Source organism: Heptranchias perlo, chromosome 6, assembly GCF_035084215.1.
Source record: "Heptranchias perlo isolate sHepPer1 chromosome 6, sHepPer1.hap1, whole genome shotgun sequence".
NCBI classification, from domain to species: domain Eukaryota; kingdom Metazoa; phylum Chordata; class Chondrichthyes; order Hexanchiformes; family Hexanchidae; genus Heptranchias; species Heptranchias perlo.
In genome coordinates, this window is record NC_090330.1 from 108415128 (window position 1) to 108437802 (window position 22675).

The 22675-nt window shown below is 43.4% G+C and overlaps 1 protein-coding gene across 1 annotated transcript in view; it reads left to right on the top strand.

Moving 5' to 3' along the window:
• The first annotated feature begins 3554 nt into the window (after window positions 1-3554).
• tm9sf2 (transmembrane 9 superfamily member 2) overlaps window positions 3555-22675 on the top strand; it is a 45384-nt gene continuing 26263 nt past the window's right edge. The window contains exons 1-4 of the mRNA XM_067986597.1: window positions 3555-3735; window positions 13287-13354; window positions 14328-14421; window positions 16653-16780. Of these exons, the coding sequence (XP_067842698.1) occupies window positions 3598-3735; window positions 13287-13354; window positions 14328-14421; window positions 16653-16780 (428 nt within the window). The 5' untranslated portion in view covers window positions 3555-3597. The remainder of the gene's footprint in view (window positions 3736-13286; window positions 13355-14327; window positions 14422-16652; window positions 16781-22675) is intronic.

The window sequence follows — 22675 nt, forward strand, 5'->3', positions numbered from 1 at the left end:
CCAATTTGCTCGTGGCTCGGTAATAATCCAGAGATTATCACCTTTGTGGTTCTGCTTTTTAATTTAGTCCCTAGTTGCTCAAACTCCCTCAGCAGAACCTCTTTCTTAGTCCTACCTATGTCGTTGGTACCTACGTGGACCACGACAACTGGATGCTCCCCCTCCCACTCCAAGTTTCTCTCCAGCCCTGAGGAGATGTCCTTAACCCTGGCACTGGGTAGGGGTACGATAGGGAAGATGTTTCACTTGCGGGGGAGACCGGAACTAGGGGCCATAAATATAAGACAGTCACTAATAAATCCAATAGGGAAATCAGGAGAAACTTCTTTACCCAGAGAGTGGTGAGAATGTGGAACTCACTCCCACATAGAGTAGTTGAGGCGAATAGAATAGATGCATTTAAGGGGAAGCTCGATAAACACGTGAGGGAGAAAGGAATAGAAGGATACGCTGATAGGGTGAGATGAAGCAGGGAGGGCGGAGGCTCGTGTGCAGCATAAACACCGGCATGGACTTGTTGGGACCGATTGGCCTGTTTCTGTGCCGTACATTCTGCGTAACTTGATGTAATACTTGGCCACCTGCTGAAGTGCCACCATCATTGATCCCAATCTTCATCCAATCTAGTTCAACAACAACAACTTGCATTTATATTTTTTTTATTATTTATTCATGGGATGTGGGCGTCGCTGGCGAGGCCGGCATTTATTGCCCATCCCTAATTGCCCTTGAGAAGGTGGTGGTGAGCCGCCTTCTTGAACCGCTGCAGTCCGTGTGGTGAAGGTTCTCCCACAGTGCTGTTAGGAAGGGAGTTCCAGGATTTTGACCCAGCGACCATGAAGGAACGGTGATATATTCCCAAGTCGGGATGGTGTGTGACTTGGAGGGGAACGTGCAGGCGGTGTTGTTCCCATGTACCTGCTGCTCTTGTCCTTCTAGGTGGTAGAGGTCGTGGGTTTGGGAAGTGCTGTCGAAGAAGCCTTGGCGAGTTACTGCAGTGCATCCTGTGGATGGTACACACTGCAGCCACTGTGCGCCGGTGGTGAAGGGAGTGAATGTTTAGGGTGGTGGATGGGGTGCCAATCAAGCGGGCTGCTTTGTCCTGGATGGTATCGAGCTTCTTGAGTGTTGTCGGAGCTGCACTCATCCAGGCAAGTGGAGAGTATTCCATCACACTCCTGACTTGTGCCTTGTAGATGGTGGAAAGGCTTTTTATGGTTTTATCATGGTAAAAACGTCCCAAGGCACTTCACAGGAGCGATTATCAGATGATATTTGACACCGAGCCACATAAAGTGATATTAGGCCAGGTGACCAAAAGTTTGGTCAAAAAGGTATTTGTTTTGGATTCACTTACATGAGTTTAAGAAGAGGTTGACTGCATTGGCACAGTAAAGTCGATGGTCCCCAACAACATCCAAGCTGTAGTGCTGAAGACTTGTGCACCTGAGCTAGCCACACCCCTAACCAAGCTGTTCCAATAAAACAATGTGGAAAATTGCCCAGCTATGTCCTATTCACAAGAAACAGGACAAATCTAACCCGACAACAAAGACTTGCATTTATATCGTGCCTTTGACATAGAAAAACGTCCCAAGGCGCTTCACAGTAGCATTATCAGACAAATATTGACATCGAGCCAAAGAAGGAGATATTGAGAGAGGTGACTACAAACTTGGTCAAAGAGGTGGGTTTTAAGGAGGGTCTTAAAGGCGAGCGGGAGATGGAAGGTCGGAGAGGTTTAGGGAGGGAATTCCAGAGCTTAGGGCTTTTGACCAAGCTTTTGGCCACCTGTCCTATTGTCTCCTTCTTTGTCTTGGTGTCAATTTTTGTCTGTTAATGCTCCTTTGAATTGCCTTGAGACGTTTCATTACGTTAAAGACGCTATATAAATGCAACTTGTTGTTGTTGATGATCCAATCCCATCCCCACCCGACCCACCATTTAATTTTACACTTATCAAAAGCTAAGATCCCATAAGCACTTATAGTGTCATCCGTGGCTCAGTGGGTAGCATTCTCGCCTCTGAGTCAGAAGGTCGTTGATTCAAGTTCCATTCCACAGATTTGAGCACAGAATCTAGGTCGACATTCCTAGTGCAGTGCTGAGGGAGTGCTGCATTGTCAGAGTTGCCGTCTTTCGGATGAGACATTAAACTGTTATGTCTGCCCTCTCTGGTGGACATAACAGATCCCATGGCACTATTTTGAAGACGAGCAGGGGAGTCCTTCCTGGTGTCCTGGCCAATATTTATCCCTCAGTCAACACCTAAAAGCAGATTATCTGGTCATTTATTGCATTCCTGTTTGTGGGACCTTGCTGTTAGCAAATTGGCTGCCGCGTTTTCTACATTACAACTGATTACACTTCAAAAAATTACTTCATTGGCTGTAAAGTACTTTGGGACGTCCTGAGGATGTGAAAGGAGCTATATAAATTCTTTCCTTCTTCTAACAAGCAATCTTGGGGCCTGTGGACCTGATGCTCATGTCCTGTAACACTGGTAAAGGGGGTGTTTTGTTGATATAAGCCTTTATGCTTTACATGAGCAATTTCTTTTCAATTAGTGCAAGTTCTTTCCAAATAGTGCATTTTCCCTCCAATGGGTGTAAATTCTTCCCAACGGGTACACTGTCTTTCCAATGGGTGCCTTTTCTTTAATTAACGATAAGGAGACTCTGGGTTGTCCAAGTGTCATCAAACAAATGGGTCCAATTTTCTTTGCAAAAGGGTGCAAGAAGGTGCCCCTTTTTTAGACAGACACAGCTAATAGAAAACTATATCATAAAAAAACAAAGGAGACTTATCAAATTAAATATTATGTACACCATCCACTCCAATGGGTGCAATTTTTTTCCCAATGGGTGCAATTTTATTTCCAAATGGTACAATTTTATTTCCAAATGGGTACAATTTTATTTTCCCAATGGGTGCAATTTTATTTCCCCAATGGGTGCAATTTTATTTCACAAATGGGTGCAATTTTTTTCCCAATGGGTGCAATTTTATTTCCCAATGGGTGCAATTTTTTCCCAATGGGTGCAATTTTATTTCCCCAATGGGTGCAATTTTAATTCACAAATGGGTGCAATTTTTTCCCAATGGGTGCAATTTTAATTCACAAATGGGTGCAATTTTATTTCACAAATGGGTGCAATTTTTTCCCAATGGGTGCAATTTTATTTCCCCAATGGGTACAATTTTTTCCCAATGGGTGCAATTTTATTTCCCCAATGGGTGCAATTTTATTTCACAAATGGGTGCAATTTTTTCCCAATGGGTGCAATTTTATTTCCCCAATGGGTACAATTTTTTCCCAATGGGTGCAATTTTATTCCCCCAATGGGTGTAATTTTATTTCACAAATGGGTGCAATTTTTTCCCAATGGGTGCAATTTTATTTCCCCAATGGGTGCAATTTTTTCCCAATGGGTGCAATTTTATTCCCCCAATGGGTGTAATTTCTTTCCATACCGTCAGACCCGGAGGAGTCGTCCAGTATCCCACGATGCCTGCAGGCGCGAGACGTGTCTGGTTTGTGACGCAGCGGCGGGGGAGCGCGCATGCGCGGTGGTTGGAGCAGGCGGCGGTGAGGTGATGGTGGGAATGGGCTTCTCTGCCTCGCCGGTCCCGGTCTTGGCGCTGCTGGCGGCCGCTCTCGGAGTCGCTTCGAGCTTCTATCTGCCGGGCTTGGCTCCTGTCAGCTTCTGCGAAACGGACAGTGCCGAGTGCAAGGTAACACATCGTCACCCCTCCTCATTCCCCCCATCCCCATCCCCACCACCTCCCGCGGGCCTAGCGACCGCCCTCTCCCCGCAGCGCCCAGCCTCGCCTCCCATGACAACGGCCGCAGGGCCCCGGGAGGGAGAGGGGTGGGATGTGGTGAGGAGAGCGGGCATTCCCCCCCCTCTCTCCCTCCCACCCACCCCGCCTCTCTTCCCCCACCACCCCCCCCTCCCCTTCCCCTTCCCCCGGGGGCCTCAGGCTTTCTGGCTTGTCAGTTATAACCAGCTCGGATTCCGCGGGGTTGAGGAGAAGGAGAAGGAGCATTCCCTTCCCCCACCCACCCCCCCCCCCCCCCCGGGGGGGTGGGCTCAGGTTTTCCGGCTTGTCAGTTACAACCAGGCCGGAGGAGCGATGCCTCGGGGCCCCTGGGACCCCACCTTGACATTGGTCAGAAAGATCAGCCGCTGCCTCTTTTAAGGCGTTTCAAAACAGAGGGGGGTGGGGGGAGTGGGACTAATCGGATAGCTCTTTCAAAGAGCCGGCACATGCACGATGGGCCGAATGGCCGCCTTCTGTGCTGTATCGTTCCATGATTTCACAATCTAACTAAAGGAAACTAAAATGAAAAAAAGTTTACTACTTGATTATGGTGTTTGCCAGAAGTCAGTCAAGCAGCGAGATACACATGAAGCTTTCCTGTTTTCTCATCTAAGATACAAAGTCCATGTATGTTTGTTTAAATGTTTGTACATCATAATTGGGTGCATAACATTTTATAATTTCACATCATTGCAATTTGTAACCACCATAAGTTGAAGGGTTAATCGTGTTTGTGGAAATAATTCAAACTGGCCCAGGAAAATATATTGATTTTTCAATGAACAAATGAGGTTAAGTGTCACATTCTGAACATTGAAAAGCTGAGCTTCTCTGGTCAGTGTGATGCCTCGTGTAACGTACTACTGTTTGAAGTCATGCAGGTAAGTTATTGCTGTTATGGGTCGAATGGCCGCCTTCTGTGCTGCATCATTCTATGAAAAACCTGTAATTTTTTTTAAAGTAAACTTATTGCTGGGATCTTGGTGCTCTGATCAGGTAATCCGTGTCAGCCCTTGGCACAGTGGGTAGCATTTTCGCCTCTGGGTCTCACTCCAGCGACTTGAACACACAATCTAGGCTAACGCACCCAGTGAGACTGACACTGAGGGAACGCTGCACGGTCGGAAGTGCCATTTTTTGGATGAGATGTTAAACTGAGGCCCCATCTGCCCTCTCGGGTCGATGTAAAAGATCCCATGGCACCATTCGAAGAGCAGGGGAGTTCTCACCGGTGTCCTGGCCAATGTTTATCCCTCAATCAACATCACTAAAACAGATTATCAGGTCATTGCTGTTTGCGGGACCTTGTGTGCAAATTGGCTGCTACATTTTCTATATTACAACAGTGACAAGACTTCAAAAGTACTTTGTTGGCTGTAAAGCGCTTTGAGGCCATGAAAGGCACTGTATAAATGCGAGTCTTCCTTTGGGTGTGAGCAGTGGATTGGGCTTAATTCAGTGAAAAGAACGGACTGGATAGGCAGGGAGAAGGAAGGAAGGAGGAAGAATAAGAAATAGTTGGTGGGAATTGAACATTCACAGCTCAGAATCTGAGCTGAACGTCTGTACATGAAATACCTGTTCATCATTAATTGTGGGCAGGAGACGCCTGTAAATGAGTATTGCTCAAAAGGGAATTGGATATTTACTTGGAAAAGAAATATTTGCTGGACTATGGGGTAAGAGCAGGGGAGGAGTGGGACTGATTGGATAGCACTTTCACAAACATGATGGGCTGAATGGCCTCCTGTGCTGTAAGATTCTGTATTAAAACATGGGTTGTCCACTGGTTACAGGTTTACTGAAGGTACAGAAGTTAAAGCAAAAAGACAAATGGAGGAGGGAGACATTTCTCCACCCTAGGAGGCAGCGTTTTCAGAAGTAACATGAATAGAAAGGAGGACTTATTTTTATTCGTTCATGGGATGTGGGCGTCGCTGGCAAGGCCAGCATTTATTGCCCATCCCTAATTGCCCTTGAGAAGGTGGTGGTGAGCCGCCTTCTTGAACCGCTGCAGTCCGTGTGGTGAAGGTTCTCCCACAGTGCTGTTAGGTAGGGGGTTCCAGGATTTTGACCCAGCGACGATGAAGGGACGGCGATATATTTCCAAGTCGGGATGGTGTGTGACTTGGAGGGGGAACGTGCAGGTGGTGGTGTTCCCTTGTGCCTGCTGCCCTTGTCCTTCTAGGCGGTAGAGGTTGTGGGTTTGGGAGGTGCTGTCGAAGAAGCCTTGCTGAGTTGCTGCAGTGCATCGTATAGATGGTGCACACTGCAGCCACAATGCGCCGGTGGTGAAGGGAGTGAATGTTTAGGGTGGTGGATGGGATGCCAATCAAGCGGGCTGCTTTGTCCTGGGTGGTGCCTAGTTTCTTGAGTCTTTCACGACCTGGGGACGCCCCAAAGCACTTTACAGCTTTGTAAACACTGGACCACATGCATACAAGTGTTCATGGGCTATATTGATGACTCTGGTTTAAAGTTAACAAAGCCATTGGGTAATTATTCAGTTGCTGGCAACCAGGTATCACTAAGATTGCGAAAATGCATCTGTATTATGGAGGTAAACTATTTAACAGCTTACATCTAGTTTTTTCTGTCACTTCTGACAATGATACTTATAAGAAGTGACATTTTATCTTCTATAATTTTCTCTTTTGTCTTTGTTTTCTTTTGTTCCTTTTGAAATATTTCTGTCACTTAAGGTTTTTTTTCTTGAGATATTTGATTAATTGGAATCCTAAGCCAAAGGGGTGAGTGTGGATGTGTTAGAAATGTTAGAACTCCTGGAGAATATGGGATTTGTTTTTTTTGGAACTATGTTTGCTGGAAAAGAACAATGTATTTTGGATTTCACTTCAGATAAGTCATTGTTGGAATAAAACATAACATTGTGAAAATGCACGCTAAGATAATATTGAAGAGGAAGATGGGTTCATGTGTTCAGTCATTTTTTTAAGCTTGGAGTTTGTTGTGATGAAATTCTGACAACAAATCCACTTGATGTTGATTTGAGGGATGTTGGACAGGACAGTAGGAAAACCCTCAGCTCTTCGCATAGTGTCCACCTGAACCGCCAAAATAGCATCTTGGTTTAATGTCTCATTCCTCCGACAGTGCTGCACTCCTTCATTGCTACACTGAAGTTTCAAGCGAGATTATGTGCTTAAGTCCTGGAATAGGGCTTGAACCCAAAACTTTCTGACTGAGGTGAGAGTGCTACCAATTGAGACAAACAAACAACTATTACCCGCTTTATCACCCCCTCCCCAGCCTTCCCTGCATTTGGGCAGTACTGGGGAAACTTGTGAGTGACAGTGCTGGTTGAATTAGGGTATAAGTGAAGATATTTTATCTTTTTATACTTACTATAAACCAACAGTGAATCACCACTTATTTGACTACAAGGAACTCCACAGTTATTAATCCTTGGGATGTGCACATTACCTATGTTTGCCAATACACCTTCTCATACCATACAAAGGACCCAAAAAGAGTAAAACTGCTCAAGAACACAAATCTTTTGTCTAATGTGCACTTCCTGTAAGTGTCACTCTTACTGTAACACTCTTGCCATCACACTTTGTTGCTAACCCTCCTATAGTTATGAAAGAGGATGTCCTCTGACTCACTGAGCAACACTGTTGGAGATCTGCTAACATTAAGGGGGCAATTTTAACCTAACCCACCCATTGGGACACTGATGAGATTGGATGCAACGTTGATTTTATACCCCGCCTGTTTAGCACTCCCATTGAAGTCAGTGGAGAGTAGTATCGGGTAGAGTGTAAAACCAGCATTCCATCCGATCCCATAGGTTTCCTGCCTGGCGAGCTAGGTTAAAATTACCCCCTTTAAGACTTGCGTCTAGTGTGCTCTTTCTATTTGTCCCACTTACTTTCTGTAACATCACACTTTTGCGGTCGTGCTTTCTTGATAGGCGCAACCGGGCAAAATATAAAAACTGAGGAGGTAGTTCTCCAGCCTTCGACTGGATGGATTTTTCCCAGAACGGTTGGAGGTTTACAAACTACATCTGTGCAGTCTGGAGTATGGGTTGTTTGCAGAATTTCCCACCGTGCATCAGTAAGTTTCTGATGCAATGTAAACCATTTCTCGCCTGATCCTGTAAGGATTTGTAAGTTTCTTTGCTTTTTCCAAAAGAATTTGATACAACAGGAGATTTAATCATTCTTGGGATATGGGCGTCGCTGGCAAGGCTGGCATTTATTGCCCATCACTAGTTGCCCTTGAGAAGTGGCTGCGTAAAAAAAAGTTTTTCCTTATGTCACCTTTTGGTTCTTTTGCCAATCACCTTAAATCTATGTCCTCTGGTTCTTGACCCTTCTGTCAATGGGAACAGTTTCTCTACCTTTTCTGTCTAGACCTTTCATGATTTTGAATACCTCTATCAAATCTCCTCTCAACCTTCTCTGTTCTAAGGAGAACAACCCTAGCTTCTCCAGTCTATCCACGTAACTAAAGTCCCTCATCCCTGGAATCATTCTAGTAAATGTCTTCTGCACCCTCTCTAAGGTCTTCACATCTTTCCTAAAGTGCAATGTCCAGAATTGGACACAATACTCCGGTTGTGGTCGAACCAGTGTTTTATAAAGGTCCATCATGACTTCTTGCTTTTGTACTCTATGCCTCTATTTATAAAGCACAGGATCCCATATGCTTTTTTAAGCGCTTTCTCAACCTATCCTGCCACTTTCAACGATTTGTGTATATATACCCCTAGATCTCCCTGTTCCTGTACCCCTTTTAGAATTGTGCCCTCTAGTTTATATTGCCTCTCCTCGTTCATTCTAACGAAATATATCACCTCGCAGTTTTCTGCATTAAATTTCATCTGCCACGTGTCTGCCCATGCCACCGGCCTGTCTATCCTCTTGAAGTCTATCACTATCCTCCTCACTGTTTACTACGCTTCCAAGTTTTGTGTCATCTGCAAATTTGGAAATTGTGCCCTTTACACCCATGTCCAAGTCATTAATATATATCAAGAAAAGCAGTGTACCGACCCCTGGGGAACACCACTATATACCTCCCTCCAATGTGAAAAACAACTGTTCACCACTGCTCTCTGCTTGCTGTTAGCCAATTTTGTATCCATGCTGCTACTGTCCCCTTTATTCCATGGGCTTCAATCTTGATGACAAGCCAATTATACGACACTTTATCAAACGCCTTTTGAAAGTCCACACACACCTCATTAACTGCATTGCCCTCATCGACCCTCTTTGTTACCTCAACAAAAAACTCTTATCAAGTTAGTTAAACATGATTTTCCTTTAACAAATCCGTGCTGGCTTTCCCAAACCAATCCACACTTGTCCAAGTAACTCCTAATTCTGTCCCGGATTATCATTTCTAAAAGTTTTCCAAACACCAAGATTAAACTGACTGGCCTGTAGTTGTTGGGTTTATCCTTACACCCTTTTTTGAACAAAGGTGTAACATTTGCAATTCTCCAGTCCTCTGGCACCACCCCTGTATCTAAGGATGTTTGGAAGATTATGGCCAGTACTGCTGCAATTTCCACCCATACTTCCCTCAGCAACCTAGGATGCATCCCATCTGGGCTGGGTGACTTATCTACGTGAAGTACAGCCAGCCTTTCTAGTACTTCTAGTTCTTTATTAATTATTAGCCCAGCCAGTATCTCGACTACATCTTTCTTTACTGAGACTCTGGCAACATCTTCTTCCTTGGTAAAGACAGATGCAAAGTACTGTCTTGAATGTGACCTAGCACTGCGAACCGCTCTGAATCCAGCCACTGGAGGATGATTCTCTTTGGTGGCAGGGTGGAATTTAACTGCAAAAATAAGTTTCATTTAGGTATATGTGGAGAATTATTTTCTACATGTACGTGATTAAAATCTTTTCAGGATTCTGTCTCGGAATAACCCTTTAAATACTTGAAGTAGAAAAGAATTGACTAAAAGTTGTTGGAGTTATTTGTAATCTTTCTTTTGAAACTGATCCTGAAATGTAGGAGCTTGCATTTTTCAATCCATTAATGAAAATGCTCATTGTAATCCTTTTATATCAGACTGGGCTCAAGGAATACATTAGATTTTTCTTTCATCTCTCACCTTGAGCATTGATTCCTTGCTGGAATTAGAATCGACATGTCCCTGTGTTTGTTCACCCAACTGTCTGTTCTTCATCTTTGATCATGACCGTGTAAGTTATGAAACCAAAGAAGACATCACAGGTGACCCTGATCTTGTTTTCACTTTCCTAAGGTGTGGGGAGGAGCATTTGGACCAATCGTAGCAGCAATACTGTAGCCTAAGTGTTGTGATTTGATAACAATGCAGACCAAGGTTTAAATTTGGATCTTTTTAATCTGTGTGGTTTAGTGCTATATCAGGAAGTGCCTTTACCGAGAGTGGTGAACTACCCACTAGGTAAATTGGTTGAATCAATCTGGGAGCTGCTTGAGTCACTTCAGTTATTTGCTTCCAGTTAATTCTCTTTTTGCATATAGCAAGCTCATATTTGTTTAGAATAATATACACCATTCATCTCATCAAGACGGACTCCAGATCACTTTCACAAAACTACAATCAGGTGTAAAACAAATTAGCAACCCAATAAGTTTAGAGTAGAAAATGTAGTCAAAGCAACATCCTAAACGTTGTAATAGGAACAGGAGTAGGCAATTCAGCCCCTCTACCCTGTTCCGCCAATCAATTAGATCATGGCTGATCTGTATCTTTATTCCATCTACCTGTTTTGGTTCCGTAACCCTTAGTAATCTTGACGAACCAAAATCTTATCAATCTCATTTTTGAAATTTTCAATTGACCCCCAGCCTCAACAGCTTTTTGGGGAAGAGAGTTCCAAATTTCTACCACCCTTCGTGTGAAGAAGTGCTTCCTGACGTCACCCCTGAACGGCCTCGCTCTAATTTTACGGCTATGCCCCTTTGTTTTGGATTCCCTCAATAGAGGAAATAGTTTCTCTCTACCTACCCTATCAAAACTTTTAATCATCTTAAGCAGCTCAATTAGATCACCTCTTAATCTTCTATATTTGAGGGAATACGGGCCTAGTCTATGTAACCAGTGCTTGTGATTTAACCGATTTAACCCCGGTATCTGGTGAATCTGCGCTGCACCCCCTCCAAGGCCAATTTTTCCTTCCTGAGGTGCGGTGCCCAGAACTGAATACGATACTCCAGATGGGGTCTGATCAAGGTTCTGTACAACTGTAACATAACTTCTACCTCTTTGTATTCCAGCTTTCTTGAGATGAAGGCCAATGTTCCATTAGCCTATTAAATTATTTTTTGTACCTGTTCACTAGTTTTTAGTGCTTTTTGTACTTGGACTCCTAACGCTTTCTGCTCATCCACAGTTCTTGGCTGCTTGCCATTTAGAATATACTCTGATCTATTTTTCTTAGGTCCAAAGTGGATGACTGTACACTTCCCTCACACTGAACCCCACCTGCCACAGTTTTGCCCACTCACTTAATCTTTCAATGTCCCTTTGCAACTTTCTACTCCCATCTACACTTTTACTGTGCCACCTAACTTAGTATTGTTAGCAAACTTAGACATATGGCTCTCTATTCAGTCATCCAAGTCATTTATAAATATAGTAACAAGCTGAGGCCCCAGTACAGATCCCCGGAGGACACCACTAGTCACATCCTGCCAATTTGACTACATACCTATTATCCCTACTCTCTGTCTCCTACATCCAAACCGATTCCCTAGCCAAGCCAACAAGTTGCCTCGAATTCCATGTGCTCTCATTTTTGTTAACAGTCTCATGTGGAACATTATCGAATGCCTTCTGGAAGTCCATATAGAAAACATCCATAGACACACCCTTTATTTACCACATTAGTTACCTCCGCACAAAACTCAACTAGGTTTGTTAGACGTGACTTACCCTTTACAAATCCATGGTGGCTCTCTCTGATCAACTCAAATTTGTCCAACTGCTCAGTCACTGTGTCCCTAAGAATGAGGTTGAGGGGGGTGGGATTGTAAATGCTACAGGTTTAGGTTTAAGCTGATGTTTGTCTTTTTTGGACAAATTGATACTTTATTCAAGGTTCTTGTGGCAAATTGGATTTGTCTGTAGTAATTTATAAAAACTTTATAATAATTTTTGTAATACTAGATTCAGCATTTTTATGAACAACAAGGCTGCAGCCTGAAAGTTTGTTTTGGCTCTCTGGTGATTTGAAGTATTAGTTATTCAAAGGAAGAATTGTTGTGTATATTCTTTAACATTGCGTACCATTGCAATATGGTGGCTTGTTGCAACACAGGAGGAGGCAGGTGGTATTCTGTTCCATTCATTCAGCAGGAGTCTAAAGTGAGACCAATTCTTGGAACCTCCAGCTTCCATATCAAAGGGCAGGCGTTCACCACAGCGTAGTAACTGACTGAACCATCAGCAGACTGAGCCCCCATCTCATCGATTTAGGGGCAGGGCAGTCTACAGAGAGACTCGTGTGCGCTCTCACTGACTATCTTCGTGTCTCCCGCCCCCTCCAAAGGGGGGGTAATTGTTTTTGAAGCTGTCTGTATTTTAAAAGTCTGAACCAGCTTGACTCGAGGTGAGCCCTTGTTTAGGGAATTAGTATGTTACATCTTCAGTATTTTTAATAACTGAGGAGCCATGGGCAATTGATTGTTCGTTTGTGGGGGAGACCAAAACGAGGGGCCATAAATATAAGATAGTGACCAATAAATCCAACAGGGAATTCAGGGCAAATGTCTTCATCCAAAGAGTGGTTAGAATGTGGAACTCACTACCACAAGTAGTTGATGAGGCGAATAACATAGATGCATTTAAGGGGCAGCTAGGTAAACACGTGAGGGAGGGAGAAAGAAATAGAAGGGTATGCTGATAAGATTAGATGAAATAAGGTGGGAGGAGGCTCGTGTGGAGCATTAACACCGGCATAAACCAGTTGGGCTGAATGGCCTGTTTCTGTGCTGTACATTCTATGTATGTAAAAGATATATACCACTGGTTCATATTTTGGTATCAAGCAGTGCCTTGTCTCCATAGACTGTTTCTCTGTCATCCTTTTAAAGTAGAGAATTCACACGTTGGCACTTGTCATATTTCAGTACCAATGTGTGGAATAGGTGTTCTATGTTATGATCCAAGGGTCATGCTATTGTTGAACAGAAAAAAATGCAATACAAATCATGGAGGAACATGAAGTCTGCTTACAGGAGTGACCAGTGATGCTGAACATGTGAATATTGTGCATTTATAAAAAAAACAAATTGTCAGTTCTACACCATACTTCAGCTGTTTAAAATCCGACTATCTTATGTTGTAGGACACTAGGAAGGTTTTTGTGATGCCTGCTATATTTTTGCTTCCCCCTCCATCCCCAAAAGTACATTCAAACTCTTGAAGTCAAAAAACTGAGATTTTTAACGTTGCTTATATTTTCTCCCTTGTCCTCCTCCAGAGTGCTATTGAACTATTTGTAAACAGGCTGGACTCGGTGGAATCTGTGCTACCATACGAGTATGCTGCGTAAGTAAATTTACTTTCATCTAAAGCCTTCGGAATGTATTTATACTTAAAAAAAGATTATAGACTTATCACAATATTAACTGGTCAGGTGAGCAGAAAAGTGGCAAATGGAATTCAGTCCGGAGAAGTGTGAGGTGATGTGTTTGGGGAGAGCAAACAAGGTAAGGGAATACACCATAAATGGGAGGATACTGAGGTGTAGAGGAACAGAGGGACCTTGGAGTGCATGTCTACAGATCCCTGAAGGGAGCAGGACAGGTAGATAAGGTGATTTAAGGAGGCATACGGAATATTTTCCTTTATTAGCCAAGGCACAGAATATAAGAGCAGGGATGTTATGTTAGAACTGTATAAAACTTGAGTACTGCATACAGTTCTGGTCACCACATTACAGGAAAGAGAAGGTACAGAGATGTTGCCAGGGCTGGAGAATTTTAGCTATGAGGAAAGACTGGATAGGCTGCGTTGTTTGCTATGGAACAAAGGAGGCCAAGGGGAGATTTAATTGAGGGGCCTCGATAAAGTGGATAGGGAGGACCTCTTTCCCTTAGCAGAGGGGTCAGTGACCAGGGGGCATAGATTTAAAGTAATTGGTAAAAGGATTAGAGGGGAGCTGAGGAGAAATGTTTTCACCCAGAGGGTGGTGGGGGTCTGGAACTCATTGCCTGAAAGGTTGGTAGAGGCAGAAACCCTCAACTCATTTAAAAAGTACTTGGATGTGCACTTGAAGTGCCGTAACCTACAGGGCTACGGACCAAATGCTGGAAAGTGGGATTAAGCTGGATAGCTCTTTTTGACCGGCACAGACACGATGGGCTGAATGGCCTCCTTCTGTGCCGTAACTTTCTATGATTCTATGAATATATTTTCTACATGTGCAAACAATTTAAATACCTTGCATGGTAATCAAAGATGCACTTAGTTGATGAAAATGCAGTAGATAAGATCCTGAAAATATTTCTTCCTGATAAAGGTTTGATTTCTGTCAATTGAAAGAGGAAAAACGTCCCTCAGAAAACCTTGGCCAAGTACTGTTTGGTGAGAGGATTGAGCCATCTCCATACAAGGTATGATTTTGCCTACCTGGAATAATAAGGTTCTTATCAAAAAAGAACACTATTCTGTGCTGCTATTTTAATTTATAGAACTAAATGTTTTGCGTTCTAAGATATTAAAGTATGAAGCAACCTAAGCAATGGTGAGTTTGAAGGGCCCATATTGGTTCAGTGAGTTTATCAAAGTGGTGCCTGAGCTGTTCAAAAGCCCCAAGTTTAATCCCTGTTCTCTGCTGAGTTGGATAATTTAAGGCTGTTATAATGTCCACAGTGCCCCAGGTTAGGGAGGGGAAGATCAACCAAGATTACCAGTCCTAGAAAGTATCCAACAACTCCTTAATGTGTGGATATTTGATGACAACGAGATTGGGCTTGGCTGTGATTCCCTCTGAAGTTGAATAGCTTTCCAACACTTGACTATCCAAGCTAAAACATAAATAATCCACACTGTTGTGAGTTACCAGAGGCTTGTTGCTGGGCAGAGTATCAAATTGTTTTTTTTTTAAATTGCTTTTGAATCCTGCTGTTATCAAGCTTTCTCTGAGGATGCCGAGTGCAAGGAGCCTTGCCCATTGTCAAACCAATTCAACCGGATAGAAGTCATCGCACAGAACTGCCCATAATTGAAATGGCAGAAAATTATGCCAAATAAAAAAAGTCAAAATAAAAGAGAAGAATACAAAAACATTGAGAGTAATTTGAAAGTTTTTTGATAAATATTTTCTTTCTCCCCCACCCCCCCCCACCAAAAAAAATGACTGCCATACTATATTTCTTAGTTGATTCACACAAGTTTCCCTTAAAAAGCATCAATAGAGTTAGCAGAATCAAATCCCTTTTCATTAGACTGCTTGTTAATTGGTGCACTTTCCTGTTGCCGTTTGCATAGTGTCCCCTTCAAAAAAGTTACCCCTAATTAAGGAAGGGGTCAGGGGTGCATTTAGTTGTTTGGGGTACTGGGATACTGGAGCAAGGAAGGCTGCTCTCCCCATTCCTGCCACCCAGGGAAAGAAAACACTCGGTTACCCGATAAGAAAAGCTTTGAAACTCATAATATCTGATTTTTAAAAAGTTGGGAAAATCAGCACATGGAGGATCATGGCCGTGAAAGTGTCTTGTAATTCTGCTATTCAACAGCTGTGAGCCGTCGCACATGCCACTGTGCTGCCTGATGTCAGAAAACTTTAAAGCAGTGTCTCTTTCGGAGATAGTGGGGAAACCCAATTTGCCTTTCGCTTCTGTCAAACAGTGTTGTCATATTTTGATTATACTTTCCCTAGAAATTTGGTCAGTTTTTTTCAATGTACAAGTTCAATAGGGAAGTATATGGCAATAATGGAATGATTACAGTTGTTTTCATCGTATATATTGTACAGCAATTAGTGTGCTCTCTTTCTGTTGAGTACAAGAAAACAATTTGGTGCAATATTAATGCAAGATTGTATATTGTTTATTGGCTTCTCACTATTTTCTGGCTCTTAATTTTATTCATTTTTCTTTCTTACTTTCTCTGCTGATTTTTTTTTTGTTCTACTTTTTCTTATTTCTCCAGTTTTTCTCTTTCCCTCAGTTCCCATTCTCCTCAGTTCCTAATCACTCCCTCATATTCTTTCCTGGGACCGTGCGTTATAACAACAACAACTTGCCTTTATATAGTGCCTTTAACATGGGAAAACATTCCAAGGCACTTCACAAGAGAGTAATGAGACACACATTGACTCCGAGCCAAAGGAGGAGATATTGGGACAGGTGACTAAAAGCTTGGTCAATTACCCTGCTTTCACATGATTAATTTCATCGGCACCTATGTTGGATAGTAGTGAACTGGCACCTATATAGATCATAATTTTCATCTGATGTGGAGTGGCATGCTTTCTGAGCGTTTTCTGTGCGGCTTTGTATTATGGAAATGATCAAGTGCCATTACTAAGAGTGTGAAATTTGAGATTTTCCTTGCTGCTGAGCCTCTTGTTACATTGGACCCGAGCAGTGTCCCAGTTGATTTCCCCCCCCCCCCCCCCATCCTCCAACCTCCCAAAAATGCACCCCAGAAAGGCTACAAAAATTGTTCAGGGTAAGGGAAGAGAAGAAAATGTGAGCTGGCTTGACGATCAGATGCACTTTCACATGATATTGTGAACTGTATTGTAGTCCATTTGAACATCTCAGGGTGAGGGGCCCTGGATTATTGAAAGTGATTGCATGAAAATGACTGAAGAACTTTTTTTTAAAAAAAATTGCAGTTCCACTTCAAGAAGGAAGAAGTGTGTCAGCACGTATGTACGAGAGACTACAATATAGGGAAAGCAGACGACAAATCAAAGTTGACATTTTTGAAGAATGGCATGCATTTAAATTATCAACATCATTGGTGAGTAGCTAAGCAGAAGCAGTTTGCTGTTGCTTTTAGTTAAAATTTTAAGCTTCATTTGTTTCGGTTACTAACATGTCTGCTATAGTGTTACAATTCCATACTTTTGTCATATTGTTTCCAGGGGAATAGTTCTATACTTTCATGTAATGACCAGGTACTTTTTTTTAAAAAAAAGATACACAACCTCAGCTATAAATTACATTGTCCTACTTTGAATATTGGTGCATTTTTTCTTGCTGGTGCGTTCACAAAGGCGATTGTTTTTTTTAGCCAGCAATACACGTTCCCCTTAAAAAGAAATGAGGCAGCAAAATGCAGAATCGCTGATCAAGTGAAATGCCTGATAGGAATTCTACAATGCTTTTTAAGAAAAGCTGATGGAGAAATCATATTAACTTCTTAAACACATCCTTTGCATTATATGTATGGCTTCAAGACGCAGCCCTCTGGAGAGAATTAATGTAGCAATAGAACCTATACCACTGACTCAGAGCTAGCACTGCTTAGGCAAAGTGGATATAGATAGTCTGTTCGTAGCAAAACGTAATTATTCATATAAAAAGCAATGTTATACTTGTGTAACTGCCATTTAATGGTTACATAAAAGCTTACCTCTCAATGGGTCCTGTTAATCACTTTAAATACATGGTTCTTGATTACAGCATTGAGGGGGTACACTCTTAAGTATCAAAGGACTTGTATTTTTAAAGCATCTTTTACCTCCTTGGGATGTCCCAATGCGCTTTAAAACCAATTAATGACCTTTGAAGTGTAGCCACTATCATATAAGCAAACGCTGCAGCCAATTTGCACATAGCAAAGTCCCACAAACAGAGATAAATGACTAGTTGATCTATTTTGGTGTGGCATTCGTGGACGAATAAATGTCAGCCAGAATATCTGGAGACTTCCCTGCTCTTTGTATAGCTCCATGAGATCTTTTACATCTGGGGCTTCAGTTTAGCGTCTCATTCGAAAGACTGGTAATGTAGCATTTCAATATTTCTTAAACTCTTCAAACTTGAGCAGTGAAGTTCTTAATGGAGAACTTATCCTTAAACTATTTGGATTCAGCGAGGAAGCTAAATTTTGACTTTCCTAGCTAGTGAAATGGACTTTTCTATCCTGATTCTGTAATAGTGGAACTGCCTTCTGTTATGTGAGATGATAATCACATTTCCAAAAATTGTTTAAACTCAAGAATCTATTAGAATTGCAGCACTTAATAATTTTAGTAGGTGGAGAGGGAGTGGGCGACTACCAGACAGACTCGGAGGAAAAGGCAGGCAGCGCAGGAATCCCCTGGGAGTGTGGCACTCACAAACACAAAGTGTTGAATACCAGTGAGGGAGATGACGCCTCAGGGGTGTGCAGTCAGCAGCAAATCCATGACACCACGGGAGACTCGATTGCACAGGTGGGCACAAGAAAGTGTAGAAGTGCAGTTACAGGGAATTCGATAGGCGTTTCTGCAACCGTAGGCATGAGTCCCAAATGGCGTGTTGCCTCCCTGGTGCCAGGGTAAAGGATATCACTGAGAGGGTGGAGAACATTTTGAGGGGGTGAAGAGGAACGGTCAGAAGTCGTGGTCCATGTGGGAAGCAATGACATAGGAAGGAAAGGGGATACAGTCCTGCAGGGAGTGTTTCAGGCGCTAGGGAGGAAGTTAAAAAGCAGGACTTCAAAGTTAGTAATCTCTGGATTACACCCAGTGCCATGTGCTAGTGAATATAGGAATAGTAGGGTAAGACAGATTAATGCATGGCTGGAGAAATGGTGCAGGAGGGAGGGCTTCAGATTCCTGGGGCATTGGGACCAGTTCTGGGGCAGGAGGGACCTCAACAGAGCTGGGGCCAATATCCTCGGGATGGTTAACTAATCCTGTGGGGGAGGATTTAAACTAATTTGGCAGGGGCTGGGCACCAGAATGAAACATTGGAAAGGAGCAACAAGGGGCACAGAGGACTGGGAGACACAAATATTACTAGAGAAAAGAATAGTTCCGAAATAGGAGGAATCAAACCAGAGGAAAATGCGAGGCAGACTAGATGAGTTTGGAGTGCAGGTGTGACTGCACATAGCATGGTAAATAGGGTTGGTGAGCTGCAGGCACAATTCGCTACATGTGTCTATGATGGTGGCAATAACAGGACCTGGCTCAAAGAAGGGAAGGATTGGGTACTTAATATTCTTGGCTACAAGGGAAGATAGGGAAGGAAAGAAAGTGGGTGGGTGGCAGTATTGATCCAAGGACCTATTATAGCACTGGAAAGGTATGATGTAGTTGACGGCTGAAAGACAGAATGTATTTGGTTGGAATTAAGGAGCAATAGATGAGCTATTACCCTACTGGGTGTATACTATAAACCACCAAATAGTGGGAAGGAGATAAAGGAACAAATTTGCAAGCAAATTACAGAAAGATGCAAGAACTATAGAGTAGTGTTAATGGGGGACTTCAATTATCCCGATATAAACTGGGATAGTAACAGTGCAAAGGGCAAAGAGGGGGAGGAACTCCTGAAATGTATACAAAAGAACTTTCTTGTTCAATATGTTTCCAGCCCAACGAGGAAGGAAGCAGTGCTGGATCGAGTTCTGGGGAATGAAGTGGAGCATGTTTCAGTGGGGGAGCATTTCGGGATCAGTGATCATAATATCATTAGATTTAGAATAGTTGTGGAAAAGGACAAGGAACAATCAAGCATGACATGCCTGCTGCTCCCCTTCCCTTGCCTTCATTTCATCTTACATTTTCTGTTCAGTATGTGATATTAAACTTTAGAAAATAAGCTTAGTCATTCTTTGGAATCATTCATAGAATCATAGAAGTTACAACATGGAAACAGGCCCTTCGGCCCAACATATCCATGTCGCCCAGTTTTTACCACTAAGCTAGTCCCAATTTCCTGCACTTGGCCCATGTCCCTCCATACCCATCTTACCCATGTAACTGTCCAAATGCTTTTTAAAAGACAAAATTGTACCCGCCTCTACTACTGCCTCCGGCAGCTCGTTCCAGACACTCACCACCCTTTGAGTGAAAAAATTGCCCCTCTGGACCCTTTTGTATCTCTCGCCTCACCTTAAATCTATGCCCCCTCGTTATAGACTCCCCTACCTTTGGGAAAAGATTTTGACTATCTACCTTATCTATGCCCCTCATTATTTTATAGACTTCTATAAGATCACCCCTTCACCTCCTACTCTCCAGGGAAAAAAGTCTCAGTCTATCCAACCTCTCCCTATAAGTCAAACAATTAAGTCCCGGTAGCATCCCAGTAAATCTTTTCTGCACTCTTTCTAGTTTAATAATATCCTTTCTATAATAGGGTGACCAGAACTGTACACAGTACTCCAAGTGTGGCCTCACCAATGCCCTGTACAACTTCAACAAGACATCCCAACTCCTGCATTCAATGTTCTGACCAATGAAACCAAGCATGCCGAATGCCTTCTTCACCACCCTATCCACCTGTGACTCCACTTTCAAGGAGCTATGAACCTGTACTCCTAGATCTCTTTGTTCTATAACTCTCCCCAACGCCCTACCATTAACGGAGTAGGTCCTGGTCCGATTCGATCTACCAAAATGCATCACCTCTAAATTAAATTCCATCTGCCATTCATCGGCCCACTGGCCCAATTTATCAAGATCCCGTTGCAATCCTAGATAAGCTTCTTCACTGTCCACAATGCCACCAATCTTGGTGTCATCTGCAAACTTACTAACCATGCCTCCTAAATTCTCATCCAAATCATTAATATAAATAACAAATAACAGCGGACCCAGCACCGATCCCTGAGGCACACCGCTGGACACAGGCATCCAGTTTGAAAAACAACCCTCTACAACCACCCTCTGTCTTCTGTCGTCAAGCCAATTTTGTATCCAATTGGCTACCTCACCTTGGATCCCATGAGATTTAACCTTATGTAACAACCTACCATGCGGTACCTTGTCAAAGGCTTTGCTGAAGTCCATGTAGACCACGTCTACTGCACAGCCCTCATCTATCATCTTGGTTACCCCTTCAAAAAACTCAATCAAATTCGTGAGACATGATTTTCCTCTCACAAAACCATGCTGACTGTTCCTAATTAGTCCCTGCCTCTCCAAATGCCTGTAGATCCTGTCCCTCAGAATACCCTCTAACAACTTACCCACTACAGATGTCAGGCTCACCGGTCTGTAGTTCCCAGGCTTTTCCCTGCCGCCCTGCTTAAACAAAGGCACAACATTTGCTACCCTCCAATCTTCAGGCACCTCACCTGTAGCGGTGGATGATTCAAATATCTCTGCTAGGGGACCCGCAATTTCCTCCCTAACCTCCCATAACGTCCTGGGATACATTTCATCAGGTCCCGGAGATTTATCTACCTTGATGCGCGTTAAGACTTCCAGCACCTCCCTCTCTGTAATATGTACACTCCTCAAGACATCACTATTTATTTCCCCAAGTTCCCTAACATCCATGCCTTTCTCAACCGTAAATACCGATGTGAAATATTCATTCAGGATCTCACCCATCTCTTGTGGTTCCGCACATCGATGACCTTGTTGATCCTTAAGAGGCCCTACTCTCTCTCCCTAGTTACTCTTTTGCCCTTTATGTACTTGTAGAAGCTCTTTGGATTCTCCTTTGCCTTATCTGCCAAAGCAATCTCATGTCCCCTTTTTGCCCTCCTGATTTCTCTCTTAACTCTACTCCGGCAATCTCTATACTCTTCAAGGGATCCACTTGATCCCAGCTGTCTATTCATGTCTGTGGAATTTGCTGCCCCAGGAAGCTGTGGAAGCTACATCATTAGATAAATTTAAAACAGAAATAGACAGTTTCCTGGAAGTAAAGGGAATTAGGGGTTATGGGGAGCGGGCAGGAAATTGGACATGAAGCTGAGTTCGGATCGGTCAATGCCCTGTGGGTGGCGGAGAGGGCCCAGGGGCTATGTGGCCGGGTCCTGCTCCGACTTCTTGTGTTCTTTAGATTTGTGGTTGGGATCAGATCAGCCATGATCTTATTGAATGGCGGAGCAGGCTCGAGGGGCCGATTGGCCTACTCCTGCTCCAATTTCTTATGTTCTTATGTTCTTATATGCCTCCTTCTTCTTTTTGACTAGGGCCTCAATCTCCCGAGTCATCCAAGGTTCCCTACTTCTACCAGCCTTGCCCTTCGCTTTATAAGGAATGTGCTTACCCTGAACCCTGGTTAACACACTTTTGAAAGCCTCCCACTTATCAGACGTCCCTTTGCCTGCCAACAGACTCTCCCTTCACCACTGGCGCACTGTGGCTGCAGTGTGCACCATCCACAGGATGCACTGCAGCAACTCGCCAAGGCTTCTTCGACAGCACCTCCCAAACCCGCGACCTCTACCACCTAGAAGGACAAGGACAAGGGCAGCAGGCGCATGGGAACAACACCACCTGCACGTTCCCCTCCAAGTCACACACCATCCCGACTTGGAAATATATCGCCGTTCCTTCATTGTCGCTGGGTCAAAATCCTGGAACTCCCTTCCTAACAGCACTGTGGGAGAACCGTCACCACACGGACTGCAGCGGTTCAAGAAGGCGGCTCACCACCACCTTCTCAAGGGCAATTAGGGATGGGCAATAAATGCCGGCCTTGCCAGCGACGCCCACATCCCGTGAACGAATAAAAAAAAAACTTCTGAAAGTTCCTGTCTAATACTATCAAAATTGGCCTTTCCCCAATTTAGAATTTTAACTTTTGGGCCAGACCTATCCTTCTCCATAGCTATCTTAAAACTAATGGAATTATGATCACTGGTCCCAAAGTGATCCCTCACTAACACTTCTGTCACCTGCCCTTCCTTATTTCCCAAGAGGAGGTCAAGTTTTGCCCCCTCTCTAGTCGGGCCATCCAC